The sequence below is a fragment of the Crinia signifera genome, chromosome 7 (genome assembly GCF_055691185.1).
Source record: "Crinia signifera chromosome 7, ASM5569118v1, whole genome shotgun sequence".
NCBI lineage: Eukaryota > Metazoa > Chordata > Amphibia > Anura > Myobatrachidae > Crinia > Crinia signifera.
In genome coordinates, this window is record NC_139223.1 from 123777102 (window position 1) to 123802440 (window position 25339).

The window sequence follows — 25339 nt, forward strand, 5'->3', positions numbered from 1 at the left end:
GGATACCAGTGGTCAGTTTACCTACTTCCATCAGAACACTTGCGCCGGAACACCAAAAGACAACAGAATGTCAGCACCGGAATACAGACTGCCAGCATCCCGAATGGAAGTATGCCGGGCTGGTTAGATTTAGGCACAAGGAGAGTAATTTAGGGGAGGTTAGTGTTAGGCTGTAGGGAGGGGGGGGGGGTAGGTTTAGGCACTTACAAGGAGTGGGGGTTAGAGTTAGGCTGTGGTCCCGCGGGGCTTGGTTTAGTCAGTGAGGTACGGGGATTAGGGTTAGGCACAAGCGGGGAGGGTTAAGGTCAGGCTGAATGGAGGGAGGGTTAGGAGGCTAGGGGGAGAGGGTTAGGTTCTTACAGAATCAATGTTGGGAGTCTCCAAATCAGGATTTCAGGGTCAGTGTTTTGACCGCCAGTATTCCAACTGACAGGATATCGTATGTATCCCATGTATGTGTGTATGTGTGTGTGTGTGTATGTGTGTGTAGTTCAGGTGTCACATAAATCCATATATTTATATGTTTATGTCTTTCTAGGTCTCAGGAAACTAGAAGCTTTCTTTGCCCTCCTCATCACTATAATGGCGGTTACATTTGGCTACGAGGTGAGGGCACTACAGATATAAGCCCAGGAAATGTATATATAACATATCCAGAAATAAAATAAGTGTCTGCCATTAAGATGACTAATATATTGCTTTTGCATTGATTGTTATGTGTTATGTGACATTTTGTACATGAACAGTTTACCTCAACCTCTTACAACATAAAAACATTCTACTTATGGATTATTCTTGACATGAGGCTACTGGATTCGGTACTTATGTAGTATCTGGGCTGCCGATTTTTTGATTGTATGCCTTAAGTTAAGGCATACAATCAGATGCGATGCGATGCGATATCGCATCGCATCGCATACGATGCGATACGATGCGATGCGATGCGATGACCCGATTTTTCCATAGGATTCAATGTTAAAATGGACTGAGTCCATTTTAACATGGAATTCAATGGGAAAAAGGGGTCCTTTTCATACCCCTACTATCCAAGTGGGCATGGAGTTGGATATAAACCTGTGGCGAGCGTAGCGAGCCACCGAGCCCGAAGCGTGGCGAGCGAAGCGAGCCCCGCGAGGGGACGGTATTCTGTGTCCCCTCGCGGGGCTCGCTACGCTCGCCACGCTTCGGGCTCGGTGGCTCGCTACGCTCGCCACAGGTTTATATCCAACTCCATGCCCACTTGGATAGTAGGGGTATGAAAAGGACCCATTTTCCCATTGAATTCCATGTTGAAATGGACTCAGTCCATTTTAACATTGAATCCTATGGAAAAATCGGGTCCATCGCATCGCATCGCATCGCATCGCATCGCATGCGATTTGGTCGGGTGCGATGCGATGCGATGGACCCGATTTCAAAATCGGCAGCCCAGTTACTACATAAGTACCCTGGATTCTGATTTTATCTAGTGTAAAGGGCCTTAAGTCACATGAGTTATGCTAGGTACAAAAATATTTATTTTATGTGAGGTATTTTGTAATGGCCACACAAGTGGCGGATAACAGATTGCAGAGCTGTGACTAAGGGCCTTATTATGGTTCACTCTTTCTGACAAAATCCTTCTTAGATGGACAAAACCATGTGCACTGCAGGGGAGCATATGCAAAATGTGCAGAGAGAATTAGATTTGGGTGGGGTTTTATTTCAAAGTGAGATCTATATTGAAGTGTAAAAATAAAGCAGCCAGTATTTTCCCTGCACAGAAACAAAATTACTCACCCAAATCTAATTCTCTCTGCACATGTTACATCTGCCCCCCTGCAGTGCACATGGTTTTGTCCATCTAAGAAGTATTTTGTCAGAAAGTGTGAACCAAAATAAGGCCCTAAGTGACATAGGCCCTTATTCTGGTTCACGCGCAAAAGGCAAATTCCTTCTCAAATGGACAAAAACATGTGCACTGCAGGTGGGGCAGATGTAACTTGTGCAGAGAGAGTTACATTTGGGTGGGCTTTTACGGCAAATTGAGATCTGTATTGCAATGTAAAAAATAAAGCAGTCAGTATTTTCCCTCCACAGAAACAAAATGACTCACCCAAATCTTTAACTCTATGCCCCCCCCTGCAATGCACATGCTTTGTCCATTTGAGAAAGAATTTGCCTTTGCGAGTGAACCAGAATAATGGCCTTAATGTCTTAGGCATTATTCCCACTTCTGTATGTTAGTTAACAGTCCTAGTTTGCTTAATGAAGGCACCACTTTTTTCCGGTGGCTATTGGCCCATGACTGATGCTTACCTAATAGATCTAAGGCCATGTTACTGATTCGGATACCAGGTGTATTGATATCATGGAAAATTGATTAGCTTGGTAAGTATAGGCTTACTTACCTATGTAGCAATAGTGACTTCAGCTACATGTATATGGACAAGATGACACTGGGCATAATACACCCTAATATTAGATAAGCAGCTGAAACTTGCTAGCCATTATCCATTGTGTAACCAGAAATATAATTGGTGGCCCCATCAGAGGCGTAACTAGAACTTTGTGGGCCCCATAGCAAAATTTATAATGGGGCCCCCCCCGGCAATGGCCATTACGCATTATATTACACACTGTAATGCCCCTTACAGAATATGCTACACACCATAATACCCTTACACAATATGAGACACAGCGCAAGGCCCCATACACATTATGCAACACATCGTAATGCCCCTTACACAAAATGTGACACACCGCAATACCCTTACACCATATGCGACACCCCATAATACCCTTACACAATATGCAATGGCCTTTACACAATATACAAAACACTGCAATGCCTCTTACACAATGTGTGACACATTGTAATACCCTTACACATTATGCAAGACACTGCAAGACCCATTACAAACTATGCCCATGGTCACAGCCTGATAAACACATTAAGAAAAAAAACACAAATACAGATAAACACATAAACTCAGATCAACACATAGAGACGGAGACGGGCGCAGAGGGGACATGGACATGGACTCAGAGGGGGCATGGAGATGGGTGCAGAGTGGGCTATGGAGACAGGCAAAGGGGGCATGGAGACAGACGCAGAGATGGCATGGAGACAGGCGCAGAGATGGCATGGAGACAGGTGCAGAGATGGCATGGAGACAGGCGCAGAGATGGCATGGAGACAGGCGCAGAGATGGCATGGAGACAGGCATAGGGGGGTATGGAGACAGGCAAAGGGGGCATGGAGACAGACGCAGAGATGGCATGGAGACAGGCACAGAGATTACATGGAGACAGGCGCAGAGATGGCATGGAGACAGGTGCAGAGATGGCATGGAGACAGGCGCAGAGATGGCATGGAGACAGGCGCAGAGATGGCATGGAGACAGGCGCAGAGATGGCATGGAGACAGGCATAGGGGGGTATGGAGACAGGCAAAGGGGGCATGGAGACAGGCACAGAGATTACATGGAGACAGGCGCAGAGATGGCATGGAGACAGGTGCAGAGATGGCATGGAGACAGGCGCAGAGATGGCATGGAGACAGGCACAGAGATGGCATGGAGACAGGCGCAGAGATGGCATGGAGACAGGCATAGGGGGGTATGGAGACAGGCATAGGGGGTATGGAGACAGGCAGAGGGGGTTATGGAGACAAGCATGGGGGGGGACAGAATCATCAGGAACTGGGAGGCCTTGGAGGAGTAGAGGGACTCGCAGCATGCTTCTGCTGCACTTTTAGGAGAAGCCAATATTGTGAAGGGGAAATGGCAGTGAGCTGTGTGTTTGGGTTAATTAAATATAGTAGACTATGCCCCTGCTGCTGTAAGATTTGAACCACAAAAGACGGCTTCCGCTGGCCGTCTCCCCTCAAAACCTGATGTGCGCAAAGAGCAGTGTAGAAGGGGGCTGACTGTGGACTGTGCCACTAACTCACCGGGACTGCCGCTGCAGATCTCACTAGGAGGAGGATGCGGGGAATCACAGAGGTAGTTGAGAGGCACCCGCCATCAGTCGCACCGCTACGGAGCTACCTCCGGTCTTGTGAGATGATGACATCATTATCATCATCTCGCGTCACTCTCCACAATAGACAGCTCCGGAGCAGGTACACATGGGATACCATACGCGGGGAAGGCAGTGGCATAACTAAAGGGTTAAGGGTGCAGGGGATAGCCTGCTGGGCTGCCGGGCCCCCTAAGACTCAGGGCCCCATAGCAATTGCATCCCCTCACACTCTATAGTTACACCACTGGGCCCCACATTGGAAAATAACATGCTTTGCAATATCTTACTCAACACTGGGTTGCATCAACTAGTAGAACATGTTCTCTATATTTTAATACCAGTTTTATGGATTGTTAACATAATAAATTCCATCAAATAAAATTCATGTTTTTAACTCTAAAATGCTCATAGTTAAACAAACCCGAATCCTGAGGACATCTGTATAATTCTACCATCGTATGCTTTATTCCTCAGTATGTGGTGGTCAATCCTGACCAAAGAGAGGTGGTAACGGGAATGTTCTATCCATACTGTTCTGGCTGCGGTAGACCTGAGCTGCTCCAGGCTGTTGGGATCATAGGTGCCATTATCATGCCACATAACATATACCTGCACTCTTCTCTTGTCAAGGTAATGTGCCTGAATGTACTGTCTACATATATTTGGACTATTTACCTATATCCTGTAAGTTGCAGCAATGAATGGCTTGATTTGAATAAGATTTTTTATAGGTTCTGGAATTTTTCTCCTGGTCTAATAATAAAAATCATGCAGGTGTCTGAGGGTATCATTAGCCAGAGCGTGAGAATAGAGAGAAGTGAAAGCAATATACAGGATAAGCGCAATAAACTGGGCACCTAGTCAATAAGAGAAACCGTGACACGCAGCTAAAACTTTGGACTTTCACGTGGTAAATTATGCAAGCAGATGTTATGCTTTGCTGTTTATGGGGCTATAATGAATCAATAGGGATTCAAAGATTATAGCTGTAAGCCTACACAGTGGCTGTATCCATCCTGCCTTGTGCAGTTCCTCTTTAATGTATTAGGCTTATTGTATATAGCTCGTGTTCTGATGAGCATTGATTCTCTGCATCAGTGTCAGATTTGTTATTGCTCTTAGATGTAGTGGGAGTTATAAATGTGGGGTACTGCACACATGCCCACCAAGAGTAAGCTCAGGCCCAAGTGATGACACTTCTTGGGCCCAACACTTGCCATAATGCCTTGAGGTGTGTGACCATGTAGACCCACCCTAGGCTGAACAAATTCATATGTGCTGCGCGCAGCCTAGGAGCAGTGTGATTCCCGACCAAGAATTAGCTATTGTTCCGTGGCATCACTTTGCTGACCCTGTTCTAGAGCCCCAACCGGCCATCACTATAATTGGTTACCACCATAGTGCCAGTAAGGTCCAGGCTTACCGAATAATAGTAATACTCTTAACTGTGACCCTCATAATCTCATGATGTCACTGGTTCCAGTTTTATTTGATATATGTTGCCTTCTATCAAAGTTCAAATTTGTAAATGCTTTCAATCGAGAATTGCAGCATCCTAACCCTGCCCTCCACCACCCAGCGGCCTAACCCTCTTATTTTAAATGCCTAAACCTATTCTAACCAGATTGCTGCAATGTGCTCAGTGTCCTTTTTTATTCTGTCCTGTGATAAAGGGGGAGATTCCCTAAAGTAAAAATGCAGTAAAAACCCCGTTATCTGGGTTTTTACCGCATTTCGGGATGCTCTAAGCATCCCCCGCCGGGTTACTGCGGCGGGGGGCATCGCCAATGGGCTTTTAACGCGAACCCACCGCCGCCCCGCACTGACCCCCGCCGCCCCGAATCGCCACCTCACCTGTGTCCGGGCAGCACAGAGCTGTGCACTTGTTCATACCCCCACTATCCACGTCGGCGGGGAGTTGACTTCATAAAGTGTGGTGAGCGCAACGAGCCACCGAGCCCGAAGCGTAGCGAGCGCACCGAGCCCCGCAAGGGGACACAGATTACTTTACATGTATTCCTCGTTGCGCTCGCCACGCTTTATAAGATCAACTCCAGGTGGACGTGGATAGTGGGAGTATGAACAAGTTGGGAGGACGCGTAACGCATCACCTCGCGGGGCTCGCTGCTTCAGGCTGGCGTGGATAAGGGAGGTGTTTAAAGAAAACATTCACACCTGCCATATCATACATCTGAGACAGTAATGACGACATGTGTTAACTGGTAACTGGATTTTAGTGAACAATAAAGAAGAAAAAAAAACTTAACAAAGTACAATAATATCAAATAACAAGACAAAGAAAATAATAAAACAGTTATCCTTCAGTTTCTGCATTTGTGTCGGCTGGTTTGTCGGCCGTTGGGAGCAGAGTTAGGCATATAGAATACGCTGGAAAGGGTTTTCTGCGCCAAGAATAAATTCCTGAAGATATGAGTCCAGATTTTGGTGCGCAGTGCATCTTTGCCTTTTGTTCCACCACTTGCAAGATCCCCACAGCCGTTCGATGTTTTGGGTATGAACCCCAGTCTCCGGGTCCCCAAAATGATACTTGTGGTTTATACATGCCCATCGGAATATATAGTGGTACCCGGTTCTATGTATCTTGTTGATGGCGGACATCAGGGTGCTGGCCTCACGGCTGGCCACAAGCGTTACAAAACACTCACCGGTGTCTCAGGATATGCCTCCAAACAACCACTGTTGAGGCAGGACGCGTCAAAAGAGACTCTCGTCCACCTCCACTATTTTGTCCGGACCGCCAATCTGGCGTTGGTACTGCGACAATAAATCCAGGGTGCAGGCCTCCCGCACAAGGTTATTATTCAGCAAGGTGGTTTTGTTTGAAATTAGGAGGTGGCCCTCACAAAATGTGAAACTTGTTAGCTCCTCCGCCGAAGAAAACACGAAGCATAGAAGCGTCATAAATGTGAGATGGCATCCCTGAAACCACTGTGCGGCCCGGAGACTAACCTTCTTGCCGCAGCTTCAAATGTGGCAGCGCCACATCCGCTCCTTGACATTCAGTCTCATTCGATGCCCATTTGCACATGGCATTGTCTCTGGGAGAAAGTGGTGACGCTGTAAAAAAATCACGACTCCTCCGTTTGCGGCAGGTTAAAATTAGTTAATTTGTCGGCAGCCATAACTGACACAATGTGCTGCTGACTATGATAACTGCGTACCACTGACTGACTACACTGGGTGCGGGAACACTGGCTCTGACAGGGACACTGGCTATGCTAAGCGGCAGTGGGAAAACTATGCTACTTCTGACTGACTACACTAACTACGCTTGCCGTGGGAACACTACACTGATTCTGACAGGGATGCTACGCTGACGACGTAACTGCCGCCGTGAAACTACACAAGTACCAATTCAGTTAACTACAGTAAATTGCCATGGATAATTGGTCCTTTGGCAGTAATCCAATTGTCCCAGAAAACCGGCATTATCTGGGATTTTGTTTCACCTGCCCGGTGGCAGGAAAAATAAAATCCCAGATAAGTGCTGTCTTTTGGCATAGGGTGAATTAGCAAAGAAATATCCATTCGCATAGAAGATGCAGAATCACGACAGTTTGATTGACAGGAAACCAGTGTTTAGGGATGGAGTAATGGCGTTCTCTGAGTGTGTTTGTGAAATTGAATACCTTCTAAATTAGGCCCATAGTTTTAAATAATATACATTGATAAAATATACAATTTGCTTGATGTGTGTATATATCCCAAAATTACTCATATCTTGCTCCTCAGTCTTACCTTTCTTTTCTCCCCTATCCTACTACATCTTCCTTGCCTGCCTTTTTCCCCCTTCATAATACCCATACCTTCCTATTACTTTAACTATCGTCCCACCTTCCCTTGATGTATCTTACCACTCCTACTATAGTTTACTGTACATATTTATGGACAAGATCTGCAACAAGATGTACCATACAGGTGGTCAAGTTATAAGCAAAAATTATCATATGGTTGATGCTGGGTGTCAAGTCCTTCACCTGGCCTGGTGAGCCCAGAACCCTAAGTACAGCTCTGATTCGGAGTCATAGCATCTCCACTTGTTGCTGAATGGTTGTAGATGGGGAGAAATGCCACATTTATGTGGCACCCTGCAGCGGGTCCCACGAAAATGCAGGGAAGGGGTTAACCCCTCTCAAGGTGCCAATGCCGAGGGTGACAAGAAGTGGGGTAAGAGGTGGCTGGCGCAGAAGAGGCTGAGCCGCAGGGAACTGAGGAGGAAGCTCACGTGGAGCGGAAGGAGGAGACGGGCTGAAGCCAGAGCAGGAGTGTGTGGAACCCCACGGCTTAACCCGGCAGCAGCGGCAGGTGTCGGAGCCGCACACAGCAGCCTGCGGGCGGAGGTGACATCAGTCAGGAAGGAAGAGGTTCTTCAGAGTATTTCCCTGATTGCTTGATAGTTTAAAGGTGACCTCAGTGTTAGTTAAACCCGTACTAGTTATCTGGTTAATATAGCCAAATTTATGCCAAGATTTTTATTTAGGCTAACGTGTGCTAGATAGGACACCATTGTTATTTTGAGTTTTGTATGCTACGATAGTTACTACTGGTTATGGTAATTTGCAGGGCTGACCTTTTGGAAACCATTCAATTGTAGGCCTGTAAGGTGGAAGCTGTTTGCTTTGCTTAATGGTAAGCAATAAAATCAACCTTGTTCAACTGCACCTGTCTCCGTAAATCCATAATCATCCATTGTGTACCAATTCCCTGGAGTAAACGATCCTACCCGGACCGTGTATATCACATTTACACATAGACCAAGTGTTCTGAAGACCTGTTGTGAGTGTGTAGGGGTTCTTCTTGTCTACTGCCGATTCACGCTCTATAATCTCTCAGACTAGGGATATTAACCGGCAAAAGAAGCATGAAGTGAGAGAAGCCAATAAGTACTTCCTGATCGAGTCCACCATTGCACTGCTTGTGTCCTTCATCATTAATCTCTTTGTGATGTCCGTATTTGCTGAGGCATTTTACAACAAGACCAACCAGGATGCAGTGAGTACTTTACAATAGCTTCCAAATGACCACTCTTTCAATCTTTCAGTCCACCCAGCCGCATTATTGAGTCAGATGCACAGGAAGCTCTGTCTGCATGGATTCAAAATTATTCCAATTTACAGAACAGATGTTTACCATGGATTAACAGAATCCACAGGCAAAATGGATCCAATAAGAATTACAGTAATTAATCTTAGTAAAATAAATTTAATATGAGTAAGTTACAGTGCTTAAAATATGAATCAAAACATGTATTAAGAATAACATGCAAAGATTGCCTTAGGCAAGTCATTTTGTTGTAATCAAAAATAAAAGAAATAAAAGTCTCACATATATGAATCTGTTTGCAGAGAGACTCAAAAAGATGAAGCAATTATAAATGTCAGAATGTTCCCAAGAATAGTTTGTTATGAATACAGGGGCTGTTACACGGCCCTTATTCTGCTGTGTCATTGACTTGTGCAGAGGTTACTTAGGTTTTTTGGCCCTTTGACCGGAGCATACTTAAACCAATTGTTTAATATGAGGAAAAGTTAAACCACATTATGGGCGAGATGTAATAGGGTACAATTCTTTAGACAGCTAAAAAATCAGGAGGGGAAGGTGGTCATTTTATATGTCTACACACACACATACGTCTATTCATACACATTTACTGTACATACATACATACAACTTTGCACACATAGGAAGAGATTTGCTAAGATGTTAGTTCTATTTCACATGGGATGTTGCTATGGGCAACCAATAAGAATCTACTTATTTGCCACTGCAAAACATTATCACTTGACTGATCTGAGCAGGAGCGAGAAACAATACATTTGAAAAGCAATTGTGGAATTCCCATGTGATAAGATATTTCTCTGCTATAGAAGCAGGTAGGCAATGACTGATTGTGTGTTTCAGCTTGATGTCTGTCTGAACAGCAGTAGCCCACACGCTGGGGTGTTCCCCCCTAACAACGAATCTTTGTCTGTGGACATCTACACAGGGGTAAGTCAAATATACAAGTCTGCTGATGACATAAATACATGGCTAGAATCACAGAGCCGCCGAGCTAGGCAGATCTAGCAATAGACTTGTATAAGATAATACATTATGCATTTAATGTGGATGTAGTTGGCATCATGGCACTTGGGATGTCAGCATTCGGGACACTGGTAAGATGATGGGTGTTGAAACCTGACGCAACTCACAATGCCAATGCTGGAATCCCAACTGTCGGCATCCTGAATGTAAGTATGCAGGGGAGGGTTGGGGTTAGGCTGTGGGGGGGGGGGTAGTTTTAGACATTAGGGGATTGGTTGTTAGGGTTAGGCTGCGGAGGGGGGAGCAATAGGGTTAAGCAGCAAGGGTTAGGCACTAAGGGCAGTATTCAATGACGAAAATTCTCTGTGCATGGCGAGAGATTTTTTCTCTCGCCATGCACTCTCCGTGTTCCGGAGCCTCCTGCTCCCACTATTCAATGTATTTAAGACTCGCCGCCACTCGCGGCAAGTCTTAAACCCTGCAGCGGACGAGCGTCCGCGGCAGGGAGCTGACAGGGAGCCATGGGACGGTGGCATCCAGGGAGATTAAAGTCTCCCTGGATGCCCCAGAACATATGTGGAGGGTAGGGGGCCCCCCCGGGACCCAGGCAGCACAGGCTGCCCCCCCCCTATAGCCAGCGGGGGACCCAGTATTCACTGCACCCGATCGTGCATATGTAATGATCGGATGCAGTGAATATATGAATATCTAATGAGCGGCTCGAGCGCTCCGGCCCCCTGCTGGCTGCACTGTGTAAAAAAAATAAAAAATAAAAAAAAATATTTTTTTTTAAAATGAAATATATATTCATGTGCTATAAGCACATGAATAAAAATAACATGCCCCTTCACAGAAAAAAAAACCTGATTTTTTTACACCAAAATTTAAAAAAAAATCCTTTTAGTTTAAAAGTTCACATTCCAGCTCTCCATCAAAAGATGGAGAATTTCTACACGGAGAGAGACGGCGAAAATCACTTAGAAAGACGGAGAATATTTCACATTGAATAGGGTTGCTCGCTTTTGGAGAGCAAAATGCTCCGTCCAAGGCGAACAAAAAATCTTGAAATTTCTGGGAACAAATTACAATCAACCATTTCATCCCAAAAGATGGAAAATGGACAACAGCAGTCATCTGCATAAATTGATGTAACCTGTTTGTCTGAATGAACATTTTGTCTGTTTTCCATGTTTAGGAGCAAATGGTCAGTTGTCATTTGTTTCCAGAAATTTCATTCGCAAAACATCACTCCCCTGTGCGAATGTGTAGGGGAGCGAATGGACCAGATCTACCAGTTCTATCTACCATTCGAACCCCATACCAACCAGGTGACCCGGGCTGCCGGTAATATAGTTAATAATATCTGCCGCGGATGGCCGATATTCAGTCTAGACTCTGAACGAAATCAGTAAACAATATTGTTCAGTGATGTCACCAGAACCCACTGAACATGTGGGTTGTTGGCAATGTAGCCAAATTGACCTGCATGTTTAGCCGACGGCAGGGGTCCTCCCATGCATTGTTAATGATATTGAGTGTACATATCACAAGATATACTAAAAGATACAGTATTGTAAAAAAAAAATCTTTCTGGGTGATATATTTTACTATATCCTCTTCTAGTGTGTATGGGGTTTTATGCTTAGTACATATACCCCTGCTTGAAGGATGACAGAGTTACGAAATGGTTGGTAATTTATCGCCCTCCACTTTAATATCTCATATACCACTTTCACACAAAAACTGCCGGGTCTTACCCGGATTTTTGAACCCAGGTGCGACACGGCAGTTGTTCCCTTTTCCACCGGCATCCCCTGGTATTATGCAGGGAGGGCGATGCAGGTGAAGACGGGCCCTGAGCCGGCGCTTGCAGATGACATGATCTCCAAGCGACGGGAAACCCGTCGACTGACAACCCCGTAACGCCGACCGACACCCCTGCACCGCCGACTGACACGCTGGGAGCAAGCGCAGCACCCAGGCAAGCTGCTGGGCTGCCCCCAGCCTCCGTGCGCCCCCAGCCTCCGTCCATGAGGTGAATGGATGCCGCAAAATTTTTAAAAATGTTTTTACCCATTTTACACCAATCCTCGGCCCGGACTGGAGCGGCAATAACCCGGCTCTGGTGTATAAGGGGTATAAATCTTAGTACATAGACCCACACAGCCAATAACTTTGCAGTTAGGAGCTCTCCCCATAGCTTAGCAAATAGATCCTTAGATCACTCGTGCCTCAGTAATACTTTAATTTGAAGATATTGTTTCTATCAATAAAATGGCTTCATTGTATCATCACAACACCAACATGTAACCCCACTGTGCCTGGTTTCCGGTCTTTGGACAGGGAGTTATTCTTGGCTGCTTTTTTGGACCAGCTGCCCTCTATATCTGGGCTGTGGGCATCTTGGCTGCTGGGCAGAGTTCCACCATGACTGGGACTTATGCTGGACAGTTTGTGATGGAGGTAAATCTATTGTGGTTATTATGCTTCATGTCATCTTTCCTTTGTTAAATATTGTCTATCATTTATATTATACAAATACTTATTGCACTTAATGATTGACTTAATTGATACTTATATAACCTTGTTTGCGTGTGGGGGTAGTATTTATTTGTTATCCATAACGTCTAGTTCCCTCAACCACCCAAATGTAGCTCAGTCTCTCTTCCGCCTCCTGTCGGTCATCTCTGCACATGTAGGTATAATAGCAATAGATTAAGGGAGTTATTCTGATTGACTCCGTAAACTGCGAGCTTTCAGCTTACTGAGTCCCTGTGACGCTGCCCCACGAATCCCCACCGTTGCATCCCCTGGCATGTGCCCGCAGTAGGAGAAATTGTTAGATTGGCGGCGACCATCAAATGCTTTCCCCTGTCCTTTGCACATATAAGTCAGTTGAGACCGACTTATATTTGCGGCCGCTGGGACAAAGAGATGGTGGGTGACTGATGTCATGTGGCGTCAGCCACCCACCCCTGGCAGGCATCGGCCCACCCGCGTACCCATGGGAATGCCCAGCATTTCATGGTGACACCCATGAAATTCTGGGCATTCCCATGGCCCAGCGCCACCACCACACCCTTACTCCCTCCACTCTGCGAACTGCCCAGCGAGTTTGCAGTCGGGGTTTGCACATGTGCAGAAATGCGCATGTGCAAACCCCGACCATCTGGTTCACACAATGTGAACCAGAATCGGACCCTAAATATAGTGTTTCAGTATAAAATATGGTGATGACAAATGGTTATTTTGAACCAACAAAATAGTTCCATTTACTTTATTTACAGTCCTAAAGCCCCCCATAGGAATGCAGCCTAGTATGCGATAACTCGGCTACTGGCCATCTAGGAGCGTATGGCACTTACGTATTGACTGCCACAAGATATGAGAAATCCTTGTGGCAGCTATAGTGATCTCCTGATCAGCGCATGTATGTATGTATGTATGCGCTTTACAGGTAAAACACACGACTTGCCACTTTTCACACATTTTATCGGCCGATGGATTGAAATCAGTGGAAAAGGGCCATATTGTATAAGTATATAGCCAGCTTTACATTTTCTCTTCACCTGAATAACCACTTAATAGCATTGCACAAATCATGTTAATTCATCACACTAAATCAGGGCTGGGCAACACCGGCCCTCCAGATGTTAGTGAACTACACATCCCAGCATGCCTTACATCAGTTTCAGCATGGCCACATAGCAAAACTAATGCAAAGCATCCTAAGATGTGTAGTTCACTAACATCTGGAGGGCCGGTGTTGCCCAGCCCTGCACTAAATGGTAATAATAATCGCATTATCTCAGTCGAAATCCGTAGAACTCAACATCCTCTAGTTATAACTGGTGTTATCACACTCACTGAGTGAGTGCCTGGGATGATGTGGGGGGTGTATTCCTGATGTAATATAGTATTAGCACGATGTGACATACTGTCACTTTACAATTTCTAGGTAACTACCGACAATTAATCATTTTTGTACGAATACTAATGGGCTCCCCTGGAAATAAACCTTGTATTACTGATTTCTTATGTATCTATTGTTTGTGCTTTGTGTTGACAGCTTTTCCTTTTGTGGCCTGTCTTCCTTTCACCTACTGGAAAATATAATTTTTTTTTTTTTTTAGGGTTTTCTGAACCTGAAATGGTCCCGTTTCTACCGTGTACTGTTCACCAGGTCCTGTGCCATTATACCCACTGTTTTTGTGGCCGCATTTAAAGATGTGGAGCACCTGACGGGGATGAATGATTTTCTAAATGTTTTGCAAAGCATTCTGGTAAGGAGAGCTCACAGTACAGGGCTCCCCTGTGCAGGGGTTGTACTGTAGATAGAAATGCAAGTGACCGTTTACACTACTCTCACACTGACATGAATTCATTGTTGCTTTACAGCTGCCGTTTGCTCTGCTCCCTATACTGACATTCACCAGCATGCGCCCGCTGATGCACGACTTCACAAATAGCATGTGAGTCCCAACAAAAGATTACTGACTTTAATGCAAATGCCACTTTTAAAAAGTTAAGTTGTATGTAATTCTGATTTAAAAGTGATGGTAATTCAATATCTGATACATTTTTAGCTCTTAAGCAACCATACCATTGCTAGCCACCAGGGAGGTGCTGGGCCGGGGGGCAGGGTGCCACATGCCCCCCAGGCCGGTATGACTATGTACTGGCTGGGCCGGCTATGTGCATCTTGCACGTGCTGCCGCAGCCGTCACCATCGCAGCCGCTGGCCACCTCCTTGTCAGCACACCCCGGCTTCCTAAAGGCACGAACGTAAGGCGAGGCCTCTCTAAAAATGGCCGCCGCCTTAGAGGAGACAGACACTAGAGGTACTGCCATACCTCTAGTGTCTGTCAGAAGAGAAAAGCGTGGCCAGTGCTATCCGGAAGTGCGGATTCAGGTAGCGCTGACGCGCTATTTAAATGGAACTCCTTGGCGACGAGCATGTACCTTGGCTCCCCCCTGGCAAAAAATATATCTGTACTTGTTTCCTAGCAAGGCGCCACCGATTTTAATCTTATTACATCGTTTTGATTGCGTCCTCCGTCCTTTTCATACCCCCACTATCCACGTCGGCGTGGAGTTGATTTTATATAGTGTGGCGAGCGCAGCGAGCCACTGAGCCCAAAGCGTGGCGAGGGGCCGTGGATAACTTCACATGTATTCCGCGTCCCCTCGCGGGGCATGCTGCGCTCGCCACGCTTCGGGCTTGGTGGTTAGCTGCGCTAGACACACTATATATAATCAACTCCAAACCGACGTGGATATTGGGGGTATGAAAAGGTCGGAGGACGCATACCGCCGCCCCTCGTGGGCTCTCCGCGCTTGCCACGCTTTGGGTTGGCGTTAATAGTGGCGGTGGCGTTAACGATGGGGGTGCATATAACATACTAATCACCCATCAGGGTGCATGTACAATTAAATCATCGCTTTGAACGCATCGATCGCATCGCATGCCATTTTAATGGCATGCGATGCGATTTTAAAATTGTACAGTGCGGCTCTTAGGATCCAAAAATCGGGTCCCATCGCATACCACTAATTAAGGCATGCGATGGTATGCGATGGGCGCCGCGTTAGGAACCAGTTTGATTTTGAAGTGTAAATGAATGCCGTTTTAAAAAACTGGAGATTTCTTACCAAATCTCTCACTTTCTGAATCTCTAGTCCTATTAAATTTCACCAACAGTATCTGGAACTATGGGTGACATTTAATAGAGTCCGATTTTGGATTTTTTGCGATAATTAGGAAACAAAATGGCAAAATGGTATTTTTTTCTCAAATCGTCCATTTAATACGGTGCGCAGAGTCCCGTTTTTCGCATTTTCTTCTGCAAACTCGCACTCTCTAAATGTGCGGGGAAAAAAAAGCTCAAAGAGCCGGTCCTGGTTTCATAAAATCACGGGGCAAACCAAATAGGGGTCCCCTGGATTTTATAAAACCAGCACCAGGCTCAAGGGCCGGTCCTGGTTCCCAAAATACGGGGGACAAAATGAGTAGGGATCCCCCGTATTTCAAGAACCAGCACGGGCCCAACCAGTCAGCAGGGTAATGCCACACCAAAAATCGCAAGTTTTGAAATGTGCACATTTTATGACTGAAAATGTGCACATTTCCATGACCTAAAATCGGCACAAATCGCACCAAATCGCAATTTTTCCCAGCGAATTCGCATTTCATTAAATATGCGGATTACTAGGGTAAAATGCGAGTTCTAAAACTGCGATTTGCGGCGATATGGTGCGATTTCTAAAAATGCGATAAAATTGCATTCTATTAAATGTCACCCTATAATTCTCTTCAGATTTCCCTTGAACTCCCCCAGGAATCTGATCAGATCCTGGGCTAACTTTTCACTCTATTCACTTCAGATTTTATCATATCTATCATGGACCCCTGACGGCTTCAGATCAGATGGATCTTTGGTGCAGCACTGAAGATTTTTTTTGTGAAGGTCTTTCCTACAAAATAAACTCTACTAGGGAAATTTAGTAAGATCGAATGGTTAAGAATGAATTTTATACCCATTCAATCTTAATCACAGCCTCGAGCCAGTGGTCGGCTTATTTACAAACAGACAAATTTGGCTGATTTGCCTTTATTTGTCCATGAATTTAGCTCAAAATATGAATGGAAAATACAAAATTTTTCATCTGTATTTGCTAAAGCATGCATGGATCAGTGTAAAAATAAGAATGACCAACCCCTCTCTTTGTGGACAAAATAACTGTGGTGTGGGAGGCTTGCTGGGATTTGTTGTTCCACAGCAGAACCCAATGCTTTTTTATTCTATTTTTAACTCTTTATTGGACTGTCATCCCGGCACCCTTGGCCCAGGGGTGCTGGGGACAGCCACAGGTTGATGCTTTGGCCGGGGGACCTTATATAAAAAGTATCCTCCGGATGTGGCATTACTCTGATGGCTGTTGGAGCCCAGTACTGGTTATAAAACTACAGGTGACCCCTACTCTTTTTGTTCCACATAGTATTGTAACCAGGTCCGGTCCAAGAGCCTGGTGCTGGTTTCTTAAATACAGTTATTTTGCCCCCTTGCATTTCTAGAACCAGGACCAGCTCAAAGAGCCAAGGGTTGGTTATACTCGTGGAGTGGGACCCCATGCCATTTATAAAAATTATTTCTTTATTTATTCTTTCTCATTTTTACACAGAGAAGCATCGCACAAATCTGACTGATCAGTGAGATGCTTCAGAGTCATCCGTATTTCGCTGCTGGTAAACGCAGCAGCCAAATATGAAACCTGAAAACTAGTCAGCTTTAGAAATTTCCCAAGTTCTCGGGCCGAAAATACGGCCGTTCGGGGCAAAGCCATTTGGAAGCGTTCATATAGCCATTACTCTGCAAAATTCCCTCAACCAGTCCTGAGTGTTTGCATCTGGTGGTCGGCATTCCTTTGTCCAGAATGCAAATGTCACCAACCCTGATAAAGAGGGAATGGGGAGTTGAACAGCCAAGTTGAACTGACACCAGCTTGAGTAGCATACATTGTGCAAATGCTCATTGTGCATTCCCACAAAGAGAATGCATGCATTTTGTGGCAATGCTTGCTTGCTAATATTTGGCACTTGCTCCTTCTTGCAAGAAGCGAACTGGAATGGAGTGGCGGAAGGGGACATATGGCATATGTAAATCTTATGACTGATTTCACTGCTAATGACATGCTGGGCAGAGACGCCGGTTATAGTTCTGTGTAGTGTTGTCACTAGCAGACTGTTCCCGGTTCCAGTGCCCAGCTATTGAGTGTTCCTGTGTGCCTGTTCCTGTGCAGCGTCTCAGCCAGCTTCCAAGTTTCAGCTTTCCTGCCTGCTCAACCTCTGTGCTCCCTGTGATTCCCATCTTCCAGATAAGTCAGGGATTGATTGCATTTATTACTTATGTGGTATCATCTTGTGCATTGTTGTTCATTTCTCCGTTGGTTTATTTAGACCACTGTTACCATCCTGTTTATTGTTACATTTAGTATTCGGGTTATTTGGTTCCATCTTGTGCATTGTTGCATTCCCGTGGGTCCTGTGGGGCTTTGCTCCCGGATTTCTCCCCGGAGGTTTGTTGCCTGTGGGAGTATTCCGCTGTTCCGTCAGGTTCATTTAGTTCATCCTTTTTGTCTTCTCTCCGTCTCAGTGGACGAGTTGTCTATCATAAGACCTGGGGGCATCGGGGTTGGAGCTGGCCTAACCAGCTCCTTCGAATGTGGCTGCTAAAGGTGAAGCCTAGCACTGCACCCATCCATCGACTACGGGGAGAGACAAACAGAGGTAGGGTCCAAGTTCGGTGGGTACATCCGAGGTTCCTAACAAAAATGTTATCTAAAAAAAGCTTATATTTCCTATATAAGATAAACATTACAGGTGATTATGATGAATAAAAATATTTTTTACAAATTCACTTGGCACTCAAAGGGCTAATATAAAACATGTTTCCGTACCATTTGAAAACATTTGCTAACTTTCAAGTGCTACACCTCCCAGCTGTGATACTAGCCACTTATATGTACACAATTTCACATGCTTATATTTCTTCTATCGCTGATTCATGTTTGTACATTTTCCACCTGCAGAATTAGTAAAGTGGTCTCTATTCTACTCATCGTATTGATCATCGCAATAAACCTGTATTTTGTGGTTGTATACATCCCAACTGTGGACAGCATTGCCCTGTATGTAGTTATTGCCATAATTATACTATTTTATGGCATATTCACATTGTACTTGGTAAGTAGAACAAGAAAAAGTGTGTGTGTGTTTGTATATGAAGATGTGTGTGTATATATATGTCTACCAATAAAGCAATGAATGTCACTGTATTTATTTACAGTTTATTATATTAGCAAAGGAAATTCCGTTGCGCTTTACAATAGAAAACAATGTCTAAACCGACAAAGAGGTAGGAGGGCCCTGCTCGCAAGCTCACAATCTATCACTGTAGAAGAACAATATTCAGTTTTGGCACCTGTAAACCCACTCCATACAGATCTGATCGCAGTACAAATTTGTTCTCAAAATGGGCAAAACCATGTGCACTGCAGGGGGGGCAGATGTAACATGTGTAGAGAGAGTTAGATTTGTGTGAGTTAATTTGTTTATGTGCAGGGTAAAAACTGGCTGCATTATTCTTACACTGCAATTTTGATTTCAGTTTCAACACAACCCACCCAAATATAACTCTCTCTGCATATGTTACATCTGCCCCACCTGCAGTGCACATGATTCTGCCCATTTTGAGAACAAAATTGTACTGCACTCAGATCTGAATAAGGGCCTATGTCCGCATAGCTGTCTCTCTATGAAGCCTGATCATCATCACTTATGAGCCTGTTACACATGCAGATTTTGCAAGTAAGTATTCAGAATTTGCCAGTAAGAACTAGATAGCAAGAGAATACACACATTGGGGGTGATTCTGGTTGGCTCGCTAAGCAGAGTGAATTCCCTGCTTGGCGAGCCTTCTAACATTGCTGCCGAGCATGGGAATGCATGCCCCCTGAACATCCCAAAACAACTCGCGCTTTGGCCATCCCTGCAGCTTTGAGTATGGATGTTTTGCATAAGCATCCATTCGCAGGACACCATACGGGGGTAAAATCATTCAATGGCCGCCAACCATCTAATGATTTTTTCACTGCTCACAAATCTAAGTAAGTCTGGGCTGACTTAAGGGCCCCTTACACTTGTGAGATTTTGTGAGATTTCATCCAATTTGAGTCAATTTATCTGACAAGATCTGATGTGCCGTCTGACAAAATCTTATGTGCCTGATGTGTAGGACACAATCCACAATCCTGTGCCATTGGGTATAACCAAGAGATTGGAAGAGATTGAACCTCCTGCACATAGGATAAATCTCGAGTCAATCAGGTTCAATTTGTTGAGACAATAAGTTGACAAGTGTAAGGGGGCCTTTAGACTTGCGGCGTCCTGTGACATCTGCCTGTGTTCGCATGGGGACGCCCAGAGTTTTTCTGGGCGCACCCATCATTTCTTGAGTATGCCCAGGAAATGCAGGGCATTCGCATGCAAATGCCAGAGCCGGCCCTAGCCTAAATGACGCCCTAGGCAAGATTTTGGTTGGTGCCCCCTACCACCGCCACTAGTTCCGCCTCTGACCCTGCTCCCCTTTCCCAGTACCATCAACAATCATCATAGCAGTCATCATTTTGGTGCTCCTACCCGCAATATTTTAAATAGAAACAGTGCACACATTTGGTGCACAGCCCAAACAGGGGTGTGTTTTTGCTGGGAAGGGGCATGGCCACACAATAGTACCCCCAATTCACATTATGTCACACAGTAGTGCAACTTTATTCACATTATATCATGCGATGGTGTCCCTTATTCACGTTACATCACACAGTAGTACCACTTTACCTTATATACATTTTTCCTCACATTATTCACATTATACCCTTAGAAAAAAATCCTGAGAAAATATTGTATTTTAAGCACCTCCATGGCCACACTGCAACCCAGCACAAAGCAGTGTGTGCTGGGCAGAGGATAAGAGCTTCAGCTGCTCCTGACTTAAGGGGAGGGGGCCCGGGGCCCCCACTGGGCCCTTCCATCACACTTTGGCCTGGGTAATTTGTACCCCCTACCCCTTTCTCTCAGCATCCCTGATAATACCACACAGTAATGCCGCTTACACATAACACACATTATTAATGTCCTTATAACCATAATGCCCCTTACACATTATGCCAACCTTTATTAATGCCCTTCATACACATAATGACACACATAATGCCCCTTACACATATGTTGCACATTATTAATGCCCTTATACACATGACACACATAATGCCTGTCACACATATGTCGCACATTAATAATGCGTTTATACTTGACACAAATAATGCCCCTTACACATATGCCGAACACTATTGCACAGCCAACCCACCCGCAGACAGCACTCGCACAGCCGCTAACACTGTGACCTCTGCCTCTGCTTGGATACAGATGTTTCCTCATACATCTTGACTCAATAGGCCATGCAGCTCCTGGCCAGTTCTGCTAACGTTGGGTGCCTTTTTTGCTGAAAATTCGTCTTATTTGCATTGTTATGACCAGCACACACAAGGAGTTTCCAATGATTAAAATAATATGTGGCATGCCTATATTCTGTGAGCGACTGTGGCTGTACCTGCATACGGAATGCTATGTTACAGTGATTTCCATGAATACACTATTTCATATGCAGATACAGCCTCACTCACACACAGAATATAGGCATGCTGCATATCATTTTAATCAGCAGAAGCTGCTGATGCCCCTAGGCATTCCAAATGCCCTAGGCAATTGCCTAGTTGGCCTATGCCTAAGGCCGGCTCTGGCAAATGCCCCCTGCCCACCTCCATCCTGCTCCCCCTGTGCGAGCACCACGACAACTATGCAAGTCGCCGAAGGTGCCTGCACAACAGTCCTGCACATGTGCATATGCAAATATGCGTATGCACAGTACAAATACAGCAGTCCCCAGTGCGAACACACCAGGGACCAAGTCAATCCTAATGAAGGCTATTGCTTGCCCCCAGAACTTCCTATAGCATTTGATCCTGGAGTTGTGTGACTTCCTGTGGAAAAAAGGTCCGGGGTTGTGAAGAGAAACCCGAGTGGAATGCCCTGCTGCTTTCTCACTGTTTGCCCACTGGTTATGCACTTGGGTGACCTCAGGTTTTTTGATTACTCTGGTAATTAAATATCCACAGCAAGTTGGATACTTGCAATGTGCACCATCCAGCTCCTGACAATGAATAGGTATCTCTTAGTACTACATATGGAAAATTTGTATATAAGGACCTTGGGCACACTAGGTGTACTCACAAAATGATTTATTATGACAATGGATAAAAAAATTACAAGATGGAAAATTACAATGAGGGATGGAATGGTCAAGAGGATCGTCCATTACCCAGTGGTAGCGATGGAGCCTAGGATGGTAGTATGCAGAGTGTTCCCGGGATAGATAAACATACCATGAGAGGCTCCAAAGGTTTGACCTTTGCGAATAGCTTGCAAATAGAAAAAGTAGCAGGATGGAAGGGCGTGATCTTTTATTCACTAGGCTATGCTCTGTTTCTGAATTTACTAACACTCCATTCCCTCTCTCAGATCACAACCTTATGACCTTCTCAACCTCCTCCATTTCTCCAAACTCAATAATGCCTAAATCAAGCAAGCCTCCTCTAACCCGCAGAAATACTAATGCTATTGATTCTCAACAACTTTCTACATCTCTGCAACAACTGCTCTCACCCATTTCTACACTTGCCTGTCCTGAGACAGCTGTAACCTACCTGAACCAGACTCTACAAACTGCCCTTGATGAAGCAGCTCCAGCTACTCCTCACAAACCACATAGGCTTAGAAGCCAACTGTGGCACTCTAAATTAACAAGGCACCTGCAAAAACGATCACGTAGATTTGAACGTCAGTGGTGTAACTTATTTTCAATCTCTCATATCTTCTCATGCCACTAACCCTAAGCGACTTTTTAATACATTTAAATCACTTCTTTACCCTCCTTCACCCTCCCCACCTTCCAATATCAGTGCGCAAGAGCTTGCTTCCTTCTTCAAGGAAAAGATTGCTAAAATCCAAGATGAAATGGCATGCTCTTCTTAGCCAGTGACTTGCTTACTTCCTTTCCTGAGCCCTTTGCCACTTTCTCCTCTTTTGACCCCACAAGTGAGAATGAAGTATCCACACTCTTCTCATCTTCCTACTCCACTAACTCTCCTATACAAGTCAGAAAAGCTCTGTCTCCTGTGCTTATCCCAAGCTTAACTAAAATCTGTAACCTTTCTCTCTCTCTCTCTACTGGTATCTTTCCTTCTCTGTTCAAGCATGCACTTATTACTCCCATTCTAAAAAAAACAATTCTGACCCAAACTGTCTCTCTAACTACCGTCCTATCTCTCAGCTCCCATACCTCTCCAAGCTACTTGAGAGACTTGTCTCCACTCGCCTCACACACTTTCTTAACTCATACAACTTATTGGACCAACTTCAGTCAGAGTTTCGCTCTCAACACTCCACAGAGACAGAAATGACTAAAGTAGTCAATGATCTGGCCACTGCTTAATCTGTTTCTCACTTCTTATTCTTCTAGATCTCTCAGCTGCCTTTGACACTGTCGACCACTCTCTTCTCATACAACACTAGAATCCCTAGGTATTCAGATCACAGACCTTTCTTGGTTCTCTTCCTACCTATCTAATTGCGCTTTCAGTGTTCTCTTCTCTGATTCTACCTCCTCCTCACTACCTCTGTCCGGCTCACAAGGCTCAGTTTTAGGTCCTCTGCTTTTCTCAATCTGTACCTCCTCACTTGGAAAACTAATCAACTTTTTTGGACTCTTTTGGATTTCAGTATCATCTATACGCTGATGATACTCAAATCTATCTTTCCTCCCGGAATTGTCACCATCAGTATTGCTCCATGTCTTTGAATGTCTTTCTGCCATTTCATATTGGATATCATCATCTCACCACCTCAAATTCAACATTTCCAAAACAAAATTAATTATATTCCCACCAGCCAAGAGTAGTTACAAACCTGATATCCCACACAACAATTAATCATACTCCACAAGCTTGCTGCCTAGGGGTCATCCTCGATTCTGAACTGTCCTTCATTCCTCACATTCAATCTGTCTCTAAATCATGTTACATGCATCTAAAAAAAACATATCCAAAATTTGTCCGTACCTTACACAAGACACTGCAAAAACTCTAATCCAGCAGTTCTCAAACTGTGGGTCCTGACCCCAAAGTGGGTCCTGACCTTCTCAGCATGGAGTCACGACTCCATGTTGCTGACCACTAGGCTGATGATTTTTCTAATCTGTCAAGTAGTCATTTTGTGCCTCCACATTGCTGCCATGTATTTGCTGTCTGCTGCCTAAACATGTGATGTGATGACCTTCTGCAGTAACTTGCTGGGGTCCTGTAATTATTTTTATTGTCTGATAGGGTCCCAGAGCAAAAAAGATTGAGAACCCCTGCTCTAATCCATAGCCATCTTTACCGGTCTTCCTAAGAAAAGACTCTCACCACTACAATCCATTTTGAATGCAGCTGCAAGGCTGATCTTCCTGGCTACACATTCATCGTCTGCTGGTCTGCTCTGTCAGTCCCTCCATTGGTTGCCTGTCTATTACCGCATTCAATATAAAATACTTCTACTTACATATAAGGCCATTACTCTGACTACACCGACTTATATCTCTTTGCTTATCTCAAAATATATCCCCACGGACCTCTCCACTCTGCACAAGATCTGCGTCTCTCATCCACACTCATTACTCGCTCCTATTTACACTTGCAGGATTTTTGTCGGGCAGCACCCACCTTATGGAATGCCCTTCCACACACACTAAGATTCTCCTCTAGCCTCCAAAATTTCAAGCGTTCCCTGAAAACTCATTTCTTCAGGCTAGCTTATCATATTCAGGACCCCCACACAACCTCCAGTAGCATTTATATCTAATTGCATCCCATCAGGACTGTCCTGTAATCTGGTGGGACTGCCATGCTATGGAATTCTATCCTTATGTATCCCTCCTATTATCCTTATACAATGTAAGCTTGCGAGCAGGGCCCTCCTACCTCCATGTCGGTTTGTATCTACACAGTTTGTTTAATCACTGTTGTTTCCAATTGTAAAGCGCAACGGAATATGTTGACCTTTATAAGAAACTGTAAATAAATAAATAATATCCACTGTGTGAATAACTTGCAATATGTAATTTTATGTAATAGTTCATTTATCAATAATATCTTCCACAGCTATGGACCTGCTGCATTGCCCATGGTGCTGAATTCCTGTCCTGTGGGAGGCATTCTCAGTTTGCATATGGACTTCCAGAGGATTACTACAACCCCCCTGGGGTACAGTGACAACCTAAAACCATGGAACTTTGTATATTTAATGTCTGCCACTAGACCTCAGAAAAATAACTTGAGAATGTGTCTAACTTGTACAAATAGCCATGATAAATGTTAAACATTGTCTGAATAAAGGTATCCTAGATTTGGATATCTCAATGCCAACAATGTTGCCCTCTTGTGGCCAGCGCTTATTTTGCAAGTCACACTGGGGAGAAAATTGTCAAACTAAAGTTGGTGTTGCCCTAGTCCACAGATAGTGTGTGTGTGTGTGTGTGTGTGTGTCTGAGCCAAAAGAGAAAGTAATTCTACCAAGCACATATTCATTATTACGGGATAATCCAATGGTGATCATTTCACATTTTGGAATTATATA

General features: G+C 44.7%; 1 protein-coding gene across 1 annotated transcript in view; it reads left to right on the top strand.

The window, feature by feature from the left end:
• Positions 1–25131, top strand: part of SLC11A1 (solute carrier family 11 member 1) — a 90077-nt gene extending 64946 nt beyond the window's left edge. The window contains exons 7-15 of the mRNA XM_083153706.1: positions 539–606; positions 4480–4635; positions 8860–9018; positions 9928–10014; positions 12394–12513; positions 14184–14333; positions 14449–14522; positions 18640–18793; positions 24865–25131. Of these exons, the coding sequence (XP_083009832.1) occupies positions 539–606; positions 4480–4635; positions 8860–9018; positions 9928–10014; positions 12394–12513; positions 14184–14333; positions 14449–14522; positions 18640–18793; positions 24865–24975 (1079 nt within the window). The 3' untranslated portion in view covers positions 24976–25131. The remainder of the gene's footprint in view (positions 1–538; positions 607–4479; positions 4636–8859; positions 9019–9927; positions 10015–12393; positions 12514–14183; positions 14334–14448; positions 14523–18639; positions 18794–24864) is intronic.
• Positions 25132–25339: the final 208 nt, after the last annotated feature.